Source organism: Triticum aestivum, chromosome 5B, assembly GCF_018294505.1.
Source record: "Triticum aestivum cultivar Chinese Spring chromosome 5B, IWGSC CS RefSeq v2.1, whole genome shotgun sequence".
Taxonomy (NCBI): domain Eukaryota; kingdom Viridiplantae; phylum Streptophyta; class Magnoliopsida; order Poales; family Poaceae; genus Triticum; species Triticum aestivum.
The window spans coordinates 676987910-677001405 of NC_057807.1; the positions used below are offsets into that span (position 1 = coordinate 676987910).

General features: G+C 44.5%; 1 protein-coding gene and 1 pseudogene across 1 annotated transcript; both read left to right on the forward strand.

Moving 5' to 3' along the window:
• Positions 1-3361: 3361 nt before the first annotated feature.
• Positions 3362-7922, forward strand: LOC123117593 (BTB/POZ domain-containing protein POB1-like). The gene is made up of 5 exons (XM_044538316.1): positions 3362-3679; positions 5884-5960; positions 6038-6101; positions 6488-6767; positions 6890-7922. The coding sequence occupies exons 1-5, from the start codon at positions 3469-3471 to the stop codon at positions 7314-7316; spliced, it is 1059 nt and encodes a 352-aa protein (XP_044394251.1). The 5' UTR covers positions 3362-3468; the 3' UTR covers positions 7317-7922.
• Positions 7923-9278: 1356 nt separating this feature from the next.
• Positions 9279-12729, forward strand: LOC123117594 (BTB/POZ domain-containing protein POB1-like; annotated as a pseudogene).
• The last annotated feature ends 767 nt before the right edge of the window (positions 12730-13496 follow it).

Sequence of the window (13496 nt, forward strand, 5' to 3'; positions counted from 1 at the left end):
GCGAATTACCCAAACATCAAAATTTGTGCCATCAAAACTAAGAGTGTCAGAGAATCCTAATTCCCTAGTCGACATATTTACTCTCTAGGCGGTAAAGCCTAATAAAGAGAGACGAGGCTCTGATACCAATTGAAAGATCGAGGATGTCGCCTAGAGGGGGGGGGTGAATAGGCGCTTTAAAATAATTACGGTTTAGGCTTGAACAAATGCGGAATAAACCTAGCGGTTAATTTGTCAAGCACAAAACCTACAACAACTAGGCTCAGCTATGTGCACCAACAACTTATGCTAAGCAAGATAAGCAACTATGTGATAGCAAGATATATGACAAAGAACAATATGGCTATCACAAAGTAAAGTGCATAAGTAAAGGGGCTCGGGTAAGAGATAACCGAGGCACGCAGAGACGATGATGTATCCCGAAGTTCAGACCCTTGTGGATGCTAATCTCCGTTTGGAGTGGTGTGGAGGCACAATGCTTCCCAAGAAGCCACTAGGGCCACCGTAATCTCCTCACGCCCTCGCACAATGCAAGATGCCGTGAATCCACTAAGGGACCCTTGAGGGCGGTCACCGAACCCGTACAAATGGAGACCCTTGGGGGCGGTCACCGAACCCGTACATTTTGGCAACCCTTGGGGGCGGTCACTGGTACCCGTCAAATTGCTCGGGGCGATCTCCAAAACCTAATTGGAGACCCCGATGCATGCCCGGAGCTTTACACCACAATAATTGAGCTCCGAACACCACCAACCAACTAGGGCGCCCAAGCACCCAAGAGGAACAAGCTCAAGGGCACCAAGCACCCAAGAGAAATAAGCTTCTCAACTTGTAACTTCCACGTATCACCGTGGAGAACTCAAACCGATGCACAAATGCAATGGCAAGGGCACACGGAGTGCCCAAGTCCTTCTCTCTCAAATCCCACCGAAGCAACTAATGCTAGGGAGGAAAATGAGAGGAAGAACAAGAAGGAGAACACCAAGAACTCCAAGAACTAGATCCAAGGGGTTCCCCTCACATAGAGGAGAAAGTGATTGGTGGAAATGTGGATCTAGATCTCCTCTCTCTTTTCCCCCAAAAACTAGCAAGAATCCATGGAGGGATTGAGAGATAGCAAGCTCGGAGAAGGTCAACAATGGGGGAAGAACACGAGCTCAAAGGATTAGGTTCATTGAGAAAGAAGACCCCCTTTTATAGGACCTCCCGAATCCAACCGTTATGTGCTCAGGTCGTGCACAAGCGGTACTACCGCTTGGAGGAGCGGTACTACCGCTTAGCACGGCCAAAACAGCCCAAACGAAAGAGAAAACACGAGATTTTGGTCCGGGGCGGTACTACCGCTTAGGAGCCATGGTAGTACTGCTATGGAGCGGTACTACCGCCCAGGAGCAGCGGTACTACCGCTCTGGAGCGGTAGTAAAAAATTACATCCGCTCTAGTCGCGGTAGTACCGCTGCAGCCTTTACCAAAACAACCACAACTTTTGCAAACGGACTCCAAATTCAACGAAACCAAGTTTGTTGGAAAGCTAACGACATGGGCTAACATAATATTGATAGAAATATCAAGAATAAGCAAATGAGAAAAGTCCCATAAGAAAATGGTGAGAACCCTTCATCGGATAAGACCGGTAAAACCTCCAACACCGAAAACATCATAGAAGACGCATGCGAACTCCGTTTTCGATGAACTCAAGTTTGTCATCAAGATGACCATAAGATCTAAGACTCAAAAAGATAACCAAACAAGAACCAAGAAACATGATGCAAGGATGCAATGGTTTGAGCTCTCTACTAACGATACGATCAAGCTACCAATTTGAGAGCCCCCTTGATAGTACGGCAAACGAACCTATAACTCGGTCTCCCAACTACCACCACAAGACCGGTAAAATAGAAAACCTATCAAGGTAAAACCTTTGCCTTGCACATGGTCCACTCGAGCTAGATGAAGACGATCTTGACTCCCTCAAGTTGGACCACCTTTCTTGATTGCGTTGGCTCGATGAAGACTAGATGATTGCTCCCCGATAGTTCACTATGGGTGAGCCATTCTTCGGCACATCTTCACAAGTCCATTGACACCACAATGGATGGCAAGATTCAAGCACTTGATCTCTTCGTGATGCTCCACTTGAACTTGCACATGGCAATCTTGATGACGATCACCACTTGATGTCATCCTTTCCATGTGTTGTATGATATCTTCCTCTTGACGCAAGCCCATGGATACGTACCTAACCCCACATACAACTCTCACATAGACCATGGGTTAGTACAAAGAAGTGTAATGGACAATGCTTACCATACCGTGGGATCACTTGATCCCTCTCGGTACATCTTCTACGCTTTGTGAGTTGATCAACTTGATTCACTCTTGACTTAGTCTTGATCAACCTTGAATCTTTGCAACTCTCTTCATTTGGAGGATGTCTTGAAGGTAACATGAATGATCACACAACCTTCTTCTTCAAGACATGCTTGCAATAAGCTCAACACTCACATGACCAATCTTTGGATAATTCCTTAATAGCACCTTGGTCAACTCAAAAACTCCTTGAAACCTACACATGGACTTCAAGAAAAATGTATGGACAAATCCTTCAAATACAACTCAAGACAACCACTAGTCCATAGAGATTGTCATCAATTACCAAAACCAAACATGGGGGCACCGCATGTTCTTTCAGTTAGAATGGATAGTACAAAATTCTCAGAAGTAATAATACTTTGTCTCAAAAAAGTGTCTTTGATTTGATTTAGTACAATGTAAGGATTAGAGTTCATGGTTGGTGGATGGCATGTACGCATGGTTTTCTCCTTCGACGTCTTAGTCGTGTGGGATGCCAGATCTGGTGTTCGATGCTGTGTCCGGAGTGTTGCTCCAGTCTAATTTGATCAACAACGATAGTTTTGCCTTTGGTGAGCCACCTTGGAGGTCTACAATGCTGCATATTAACGATGGAGACGTATCGAGCTCGGGTGAGGAGGTGATTCATCATCATTTTTCCTTTGGTGGCTGCTGTGGTGGTGCCAGAGATAGGTGACGGGTATGGTATCAAGTTCAGAAGATTTTTCGGTCTTGATTGTAATTTTCTTTCTAGGCTGATGTATATTTGTACAAAGGGTAGGGTTCTGCTGCCTTTTCAGTTTTGTCAGATCGATGTGTGCATGATTTTACCATATTTCTTAGATGATACTACATGAACCACCATGAAAGGAAAAAAAAAGTAGTACAAGGTGAGAAACATTCGGTACTCCAATTAAAAAAAAAATTTGGTACCTCCGCAGACATGTCACGCCACGATTCTCAAAAAGAAAAAGAAAAAGACATGTCACGCCATGATGTTCGCGGGTTTTCCAAAAGCTGAGAGTAGCCCACCGCCGTCTCGTCTCCCCCACCGCGACCGCGAAGCTAGGGTTTACGGTCGCCGCGTCCGCCCCCCTCCCAGAGGCGGCGGAGCGCATGGCTGGCGCCCAAGGGCCGACGTTGCCGGCCACGGCAGAGGAGATGGAGATGGACATCGAGCTCTCACGCCGGGGCTGGGGACCCAGCTTCGAGTTCGCGTTCGATTCAGAGCGCTTCTCCGACAAGATGCTCCGGATAGAGATCGTGTCCAGCGGCGAAGTCGCCGGAGGATCCCTCCCGGAACCGGCGTGCCACCGCCAGGAGAAAGGTGCGTAGAGTGCCTCCCTATCCCTGGCATGGCGGGGCGGTGCATGGATTTAGCTGTTGGTAATCATACGATTCTCTTGTACAATTTGCAATCCATTTTCGATACTTGGGGTATTATTTTTCTTTTGCTGGGAGGGTTAATTTCGTTTGTGCAAATAGCTGGGGTTGTTCTGGCTTTTGGAGAGAGACTCCCCGACCCCGTGCGGCACCCAAACTCTCCCGTGCGGCCGCCGCCGGGCTGCACCGAGCGGCCACCACCGGGCTCCCCTCGCCCCCCTGCACCTCCCCCACTCTCCGCCGCAGCCGGGCAACGTCGTTGGGCAAAAGCCCAGTGGCGTGGCGGCGGCGGATCTGCGTAACGGATCTGAGGTGGCGGCGGACCGATCTTGGTCCCCAGCAGCGGTGATGGAGGGCAGCGGCGGCCGGGACGCGTCGGTAGGCCTGCTGCAGTCGGCGGGGATGGCAGGAGGCGGCGTGGGCTCAATCTACACAAAGGCGGGCTGCTGCCATCGCGTCAAACTGATGCCTCTCATCAGCTGCGGCTACGGTTCGCGGAGGTTCTTCGGTTCTGCCACGCATCACGAGGATTATGGCGGTGGCGATCTACTACTCCGCCAGAGATGGTCGGCCGGTTGTGGCTGGTTTGGCGGATCTCACAATCTGTCATCTACTCTTGGTTCTCGTGCTCTTCTCGCATCAAGGCAATCTCCTGCTTGATCGGTCCTCCTCGATCTGGCCATTGACGTGTTCCGGAACGACCGCTGGAGAATTTGCCAAGGATATCTGGATCGGTTAGTTGTCGGTTCATGCACGTCCATATCAGCCTATGAGGTTCTGAGGGCGTGGCACGAAGCTTTGTTGACTGATGACACCTTGGGACATGTCGGCTTGTCGATTTCCATGGTGGGGACAACAGTGGAGAAGGTCATGGTGGCCGAGATCGGAGGATCAGTTACATGGACGAAGTCTTGGAGGCGATGGAGTCAGCCAGGTGTTAGATGACTCTCGGGAGCAGCAGTGATAAGTGGGGCGGCAACACTGGCGGATTTCATCTTTGGTGGTACCCCTCGGGTGCTGAGTTGTGACTTTCAGGGTGAAAACTTAAGGTCTGGCCTTCATTGGTTGTGCCTGGCGATTGCCATGCTGAAGGAATTGTTTTGAGAGCGCGGACTTTCTCCAGGGTGGAAACCTAAGATCTTGGATCGGGCAATGACGGCGCTTGTGCACTGGTTCCTTCTTGAAGGCGTTGCTTTTGGAAACCTTTTATGTTTTCCGGATGTTGTATTTGGTGGTGGTATGAGTGCTGCTGTTGAGAGGAGTTGATTGCTGTGGCGGGACTTTATTATTTTTTCTTTATTTTTATTTTCTCATTTGGCTCTGTGCATCGTGGATGTCTCGACGACATCTTGTAGGTATAGAGGCTGGGTGTAATTGGTATCATCGCGATATTAATACGTTCCCCTTTTCAAAAAAAAAGTTGGGGTTGTTCTTTTCTGTTCGTATGCTGTTATTGCTTATCTCCATTCTTTCCGCCTGTTGAAACATTTAGGATCATCATTACCCTGCCTGATGAGTGTTTACTTCTATAAGTATAATGATATAAATACCTCGTGTATACTGGTAAATTTGGTACTGGCACAATGTGCTGATCAAACGTATGCCTTGGTTGCTCCTTTTGGAACACATGTAAGTTATTGGTAAATGGCAACACTGGCAGTGCCACCTTCCCAGCAGGTCTTAGTTAATTAACCCCCCCCCCCCCCCCCTTTCCTTTTTAGCTACTTGACTTATTTCTGCTACTAAATGATACTCCCTCCGATCCATAATAAACATGGCAGTTTTGAACTAAGGTTGAACTAATCTTAGTTTAAAACTGCGACACCTGTTTTGGATCAGAGGGAGTATAAAACTTTGTGGGTTCCTTTTCCGTTATTTACTGGGTACATGTTTATATATACAAAATTCTGATATGATCCTTGGGTTATGGGAATCATTTATTATTACCGAGTGAGCTACAAACATGCCTCTGTTGCTGGATGCAGCTGCGTGAGTGCATTCCTAATTTTCGTGATTTTAGTTAATCATTTTTACCATATTTGCTGATGAGTAATTAAATGAATCTGCACCATGGTATTTTTTATTTGTCTAGTGTTTCTCTTTGTTTGCTCACTTTCCTTGTTATCGACTCTTCCTCAACCATGGTAGGCACACCAGTTTTACGAGTAAAGACAATTCATATCAATTCAGCGATTCTTTCTGTTAGAAGTCCTTTCTTTCTCAAGGTAATACTTATAACAATTTGAAATACATTTGCTTTATTTTCCGTTCATCCTTTCTAATAAAATTTCATGTTTCTTAGTTGTTCTCGAATGGCATGAAAGAATCTGACCAGACACATCCAACACTTAGGATTGCTGATTCAGGTAACGTTTTGACTCAAATGTAACATTCTTCCTCTTATAATTGGTTCTAATTAATTGTTGTGGTGATGCCGCTAGTTTCTGTACTTCTAAAACAAAAACATGATTGAATATAATAAATAGTGATTTATGTTTCTGAGTTTCTTCACTCTTCTTTCTGTCTTTGATAATGAAATGGTTAATTATTAGTCTCTTTTCATTCTTCAATTTTACCTACCAAATGAATATTTTTTCTACTTTTTGCCATAGGTATATTTCCTCAATACTAAATGTCAATAATAATACTTCAATAACTTAGGCACAAAAAACCTTCCCTTTTTTTCAAGTTCTTAATTCTTAATTATTTTCTTAATCGTTTTGTTGTTTTGTTTTTATTCTACTTGGAACAGAGGAAAATGCCCTTATGGAGATTTTAAGCTTTATGTATAGTGGGAAGTTGACAACAACTGAGCCCACTCTTCTGCTCAACATCTTGATGGCTGCCGATAAATATGAGGTTCTTTCTTGCGTGAGTTACTGCAGTCAGCTGCTCACAAGGTTGCCCATGACCACAGAATCTGCGCTGCTCTACTTAAAGCATTCATGCTCCATTTCAGTGCCAGTTGAAGTTGAACGTTTGGTAGTTGCAGCCAAGGAATTCCTAGCCTTCAAATATGAGGATGTGCTTGAGTGAGTGATCCCAATTGAAAGGAGCCATATTTTTTTTTTATTTCTTGAGAAAAATCTTTGGGCATTGTTGTCACCAAATCATGTATGGAGTGTACTCAAGGTATTGCATGTCTCTTTTTCAGGTTCAAGGGCGAACTTAAGAATTTCCCTCTTGCTGGGATCGAAGCCATCTTCTCAAGTACTGGCTTACATGTACGAACTGAAGATGACATATATGATTTCATGCTCAGCTGGGCCCGTGCGCGATACCCAGATCTGGAGGAAAGGCGCAAGATCCTGAGTTCTAGTTTACTTCCGCTGGTGCGCTTCAGTCATATGAGCCGTAATGGACTGCAGAAGGTCCTACTGTGCACTGATGATGATATAGACCATGATCAAGTAAATAAGTGTATCAGTGAGGTACTTCTGCACAAAGCTTACCCATCACACTTGTATGGTGACCGTGCAGTAGACGCGACAACATGGCAACTTGAAGAGCGAGATTACTTGTTCAAACCTGTGAAGTTAGTTGCATTTGACGGACCCTGCCCACAGGTTATAGCTTACTGAGATCTAAAGCGTGAGGACTGCTCCCGATTTTTTCATTCCAAACAGAACCGTTATACAGAGGTTTTGTCGCATTCGCTCCATCATGCAGGCCTTAACTTGTTTCTCTTAGCATAATGTGTCGGGAACAAGGTGAGTGGGCTGTATAGCTTTGGCTTATTCTTGTACGTCAGCAAGAGTTCAAAGCGTGTGACATTACAGTATGAGTTTGCTGCAAGGACAAAGGCGTCGGGCAAATTTGTGAGCAGGTTTGAGGGTCAGGGTTCCTTCACTACTGGATCCAAGCATGGATGCAATAATGTCTTTGGTACTGCATGGTCGAACTTTATTGCTGACGACAACCTCTTCATCGACGGCGTGTTGCATCTGAGAGTTGATTGGACGGTGGTGGAGCAGTCGGAGTTATGAACTTGATATCTTATTCCTTGGGCTCTTACACTAAAAGTTGTAGGCTTGATGCTGAGAAGATCATGGATTGATCTTGAATGAGTTTTTTTTAAAATCTGAAATGAGTTATCTGCTTCTTCATGACCACGTTTTTGTCGATGTCAAGATATTGCTACTATATGCCGTTTTCTGCTATGCTTTGGTCCCTTGTCCCTGCAGTTGTAGTAGGATTTGTACGTATGTTTGCCGTTCCTTTTCTTGGATGCATGGTGCGGCTATGGTTTTGTAGCTGGGTCGTTCTCTTGCAGCGCTTGGCTTGCAATATACTCCCTTCGTTCCTAAATATAAATCTTTTTAGACATTTTAAATGGACTACAACCTACGGATGTATGTAGACATATTTTAGAATGTAGATTCACTCATTTTGCTCCGTATGTAGTCACTTGTTGAAATCTCTAGAAAGACTTATATTTGGGAACGGAGGGCGTATTTGGATATTTATGCTAAAAACTACTCCCTCCGATCCAAAAAAGTGTTGTCGCTTTAGTTCAGAACTAAAGCCACAACACCTTTTTGGATTGGAGGGAGTAACTATTAGTGGATTCCATGAAGATATGCCTTCTCATGGAACTTATTTTGCTGATGTCTCTGCTAAATGCTACTATCGATCTGCAATGTTGTGCGTTTGATCTGGCACTTTACCCTAGCTTGTTGAAACTTGGTGCCCTGGTCTCTGATGTGTAAGCCCAGGCGTAATATACACTTTATTTTGAAAAAGTGTATTGTTTCTAGCCTCATCCGTTGCTAATTTGCTATCTCAAAAACATTCGTCTGGAGAAGTCAAATTCTAGTGCTACGAAGCCTTGTCTTGCTACTGCACAACCAACACATGGTAGCACCACTAAAGCGTTACATTTTTTGCGCTTCTCTTGGTAAAATTAATTGATACGAGATATTCTATCATGTCGTAGGATGTAAATCTAAGTTTGATCTTAACACGGAGTTTTAAGGGAAATAAACTTATGAAGTGAAATGTAGGCAGTAGAGAGAAACTGCGAAGCGACTACTAGCTATAGAAAAAGAAGCATGGCTTGAAGTCATCGGAGCCCTCAACCGCGAATGAAGAAACGAAGCAATGACAAAAGGCCATCTCGGGAGGCAGACTCGCCATCGTGGTAGGCCATGCCATCGCGATCACCTAGGTGTCGGGCATAGCAACGACATCCAGTTTCATCGCACATCATGGCTAGACATGTCTACTCAAGTACCAAATGTGTCTCACCTCGTACTCCTCCCTTCTACCTAGCATGTCTTGACGGTCCTTGCTGGATAGAGTTGATAAGATGAGCAAAAAGCGAAAAATGATCCGGGACTACATGGACCATTTTTCTTGAAACCATGCATAATAAAAAACATTATATTGAGAGTTTAAGAAATTCTGTAGTACTACGTTGACGTGTTTGCAATTTCGGCCGCTTCACAGGGTCCTCTTGGCAAATGTTGGACTCCTCCAAGGGGAAAAAAATTAGTTCGCGGGGTTTCCAAAAGCTCAAAGTAACCCCACCACGGAGTCCCGAAAGAAGCCACTAGCCCACTACGACCGCGAAGCTAGGGTTTACGGCCGCCGCGTCCTCCCTCTCCCAGACGCGGCGGGGCAGATGGCTGGCGCCCAAGGGTCGACGATGCCGGCGGCGGCACCGGAGGCGGAGGCGGAGGCTGGGATGGACATTGAGCTCTCACGCGGGAGCTGGGCCCCAAACTTCGGGTTCGCGTTCGATTCAGAGCGCTTCTCCGACAAGGTGCTGCAGATAGCGATCGTCGCCAACGGTGAAGTCGCGGGAGGATCCCTCACCGAACCGGCAAGCCACCGCGCAGACAAAGGTGCGTACAGTGCAATGCGTCCCTGTTTGTAATCGTACGTTTCTCTGGTAAAAAGTTGCAATCGATTTGTAAAAAGAGGCGGATCTGCAAGTTTTGTGCCTGAGCTGATCGATGTGGTGTAAATGCAATAGTTCTCTGACACTGAAAACTTGGTTCACAGGATCGAGCTCCAATTTATCGAGGAAAAGTAGTTAGCAGATTATACGCTGTCCATACGTCAAATCTGTCAATTGTTATGTTTCCAAATGCAGAAAAAAGAAGGAAGAAACTTCTATTTCTCCCTCCGCCCAAATTTGTAAGTTGTACTAAATCAGCGACAATTAATATGAACCGGAGGGAGTATAAAATTTGTTACTGACATAATGGGTGTGTATTTGGAAAGATGAATGGACTGTTTCATGACTTTGTCCTTTTTTAAGTGTTGATAATATGTGCAAATATGCCCTAGCTTGCATATATTTGGGGAGGAGTGAGGGGCTCCTAAATCTTTAGAATTCTACAGTCTCCACAACCATGTTCCATGTTAAACATTTAATCATTAAGGTTAACATTGGTCTGCCTTTTTCTTGCTCATCTCTGTTCTTTCTATGTGTTGAAATGTTTTAGATTATATCGTTGGCCCCACTGTTTTGAATTTCGGCCATCTCGGGCTGGAAAAAAAGATTTTTGTCAAATTTTAGTCAAATTTCAGCCAAATCTTGGTCAAATGTTGGCCAGAATTTTTGAAAATGGCCGAAATTCGACTATCTCGGCTTGGGGCGAGAAATTTCACAAACCGAAAATCAAAACCTTGGTGGCCCTTGCTTGATGAGTGCTTACTTTTTAAGTAGTACAAATACCTGATAGCTTCCATTTTTAGATAGTTGACTGGTTGACCTGGTTTCTGCTATTAAATCACATAGAATGCACTAACTAATTGGATACACTATAAAAATTTGGTGGGGTGTTTTTTACTTGAACATGAGATCATTTATGACTGCTGAGTGAGCTACGAGCATGCCTCTATTGTTGGATGCAGCTGTCGGTGCATTCAGTTTTTGTGATTTTATTTTATATTTTTTGCCATATTGCTGATGAGTCATTTATAATGAATCTGCACCCATGATAGAACTGTGTTCCAAGAATCTGAACACCAAAGAACTTGCTTATGTGATTCTCTCCCTGTATCTTCTACTTTCCATGTTTAACCTTTATTTCTTTTATCTTGGTATTTTCTGTTCGTCAACCATGCTAGGTACACAAGTTTTACGAGTAAGGACAATGAATGTAAGTTCAGTGATTCTTTCTGCAAGTAGTAGCTTCTTTCACAAGGTAATTCTTAAAACCTTTTTAAATACATTTATTCTATAATCAGTTCATGGTTTCTAATAAGCTTCATAATTCTTAGCTTTTCTCAAATGGCATGAAAGAATCTGAGCAGACACATGCAACACTTGAGATCGCTGATTCAGGTAATGTGTGATTACTCAAATGTGACATTCTTCCTCTTATAATTGTTTCTAATTATTACTGTGATTTGTATTATTTTCTGTATTTTTGAAACTAAAACATTGATTACTTTTGATAATGGTTATTCTTATTTCACTTTTTTTATTTTATTTACCCAATGGATATTTTGTCTATACCCTACCTATAGTTTTCCTTATTACCAAAAGTCAATAATCATATTTACATAATTTTTGTTTGCATTCTACTTGGAACAGAGGAAAATGCCCTTATGGAGCTTTTGAGATTTATGTACTGTGGAAAGTTAAGAACAGCTGAGCCTGCTATTCTGCTAGACATCTTGATGGTTGCCGACAAATTCGAGGTTCCTTCTTGCATGAGGGATTGCAGTCAGTTGCTCACAAGCTTGCCCATGACAACAGAATCTGCGCTGCTCTACCTAGACCATCCATGCTCCATTTTAATTCCAGCTACTGTTCACCATTTGATAGTTGCAGCCAAGGATTTCCTTGCTAAAAAATACAGTGATGTGCATAAGTGAGTGATCCCCTTTGGATGGAGCCAACTTTTCTTTCCTTTTCATAGAGAAGTGAAGTGTAGACATGGCTGTCACAGTTATCATGTTTGAAGTGTACTAAAGGCTTGGTTTTGCATCATGTCAGGTTCCAAGATGAATTGATGAACATGTCACTTGCTGGGATTGAAGCCATATTTTCAAGTACTGACCTACATGTAGTAAATGAAGACTGCTTATACCGCCTGTTGCTCAAGTGGGCCCGTGCGCGGTACCCAGAACTGGAAGAAAGACGTAAGATCTTGAGTTCTCATTTAATTCCGCTGTTGCGCTTCAGCCACAAATGACCTATGGAACACTTCGGGGGATCTTAACATGCACTGACAATGACATAGACCATGAGCAAATAACTAAGTGTGTCACTGAGGTACTTCTGTGCAAAGCTTATCCAGCACACAGGCCAGATGAGCTTGCAGCATGTGCAACCTCCAGTCAGCAATTTGTAGACCGAGCTTACAAGTGCAGGCATCTGAAAGTGGTTGCGTTTGATCAACCCTGCCCACAGGTTATAGCTTACATGGATTTGAAGCGTGAGGAATGCTCCCAACTCTTCCCATCAGAGCAGATATTCTCGCACCCACTCCATGTTGCAGGTCAGGGTTTCATTCTTGGGGCAGGATGTAACATGGTCCAGCAGATTGGTTCACACAGATTTGGCATCTTCTTATATATCAATTTGAAGCAGAAGGGTTCAACGGGTGTGTCAGTAAATTATGAGTTTGCGGCAAGGACAAGACCATCTGGGCACTTTGTGAGCAAGTACAATGCTAGTCACACCTTTACTGATAGTGCTATAGTTGCATGCAGGGATCCCTTTTCGATTCCATGGGAGATGTTCTTGGCTGATGACAACCCTTTCTTCATCAGTGGTGTGCTGCATCTCAGACTTGATTTGAAGGTGGTGGAGCAGACATAACTGCAAACTTGATATCTTACCCAAAGTTAGGTCTGGCTTTGCTTGTGATCCTTGCATAATCCAGCACATTGAGTTGATTTGTGAGGTCCTGGCAAACGAGGAAAAAAGAGCACGTGTCATCAGCAGATCGTTTATACTTTAGCCACCGCGAACAAAATGAGTGTTGTTGTTAGATTCTTGTATCTAGGAGCTGTAACAGCATAGTAGTAGTAGTAGGCCCTTGGTAGTGTTTTGGTACGTATGTCTGTTGTTCCTTTTGTTGGACATGCTACCGGACTAACCCTCTATGCTGACGGCCGGGGGCCGTCGGCAATACACCCGTCGGCGTAGATATCGTCAGCGTCGTCTTGTCAGACCGTCGGCATAGGCATCTATGCCGACGGCTTTCGTACAGCCGTTGGCATAGTTACACCGTCGACAGAGAAAACCACCAGACGACGCGGTCATCCCCATTGACCAACCAGCGACGGCCACGTGGCACATATAAACCGACGGCCTAGACGTCGGCATAGGTGGAAATCTATGCCGACGGCTAGGCCGTCGGCTTATATATGCCACGTGGCCGTCGCTGAGCGCTCCTGGCAGCAGGGTATGCCGATGGCCTGGCCGTCGGCTTAGATGGAAATCTATGCCAACGGCCTAGCCATCGGCATACCCATGCCATGTGTCGCTCCCTGGTTCCTCTTGGACATGTCTATGCCGACGGCCAGGCTGTCGGCATATATATGTTTTTTTATTTGCTCTGTTTTCCTATTTCCCATTCAATTTGACAGCATCTAAATTCACAAAATATGTCAGAGACCATATATAGACAGAAATAAGACAGATCATCATCTAAAGATACTAAAGATCATCAAGATCATCATCATCATCTAAAGATCATCAACGTCAAAACTTCATGAACATAAGTATTGCAAGACATGGAACATCATCGTCGTCATCTAAAGAACCCTAAGAAGTACGAAACATGGAAAGTATT

What these genes read in the sequence shown, in the direction of transcription:
- LOC123117593 (XM_044538316.1), top strand. Translation starts at nt 3,469, where the DNA reads ATGGCTGGCGCCCAAGGGCCGACGTTGCCGGCCACGGCAGAGGAGATG. An exon ending in GTGCCACCGCCAGGAGAAAG is followed by an intron (nt 3,680 to 5,883) that starts GTGCGTAGAGTG and finishes CAACCATGGTAG; the next exon opens with GCACACCAGTTTTACGAGTA. An exon ending in ACTTAGGATTGCTGATTCAG is followed by an intron (nt 6,102 to 6,487) that starts GTAACGTTTTGA and finishes TACTTGGAACAG; the next exon opens with AGGAAAATGCCCTTATGGAG.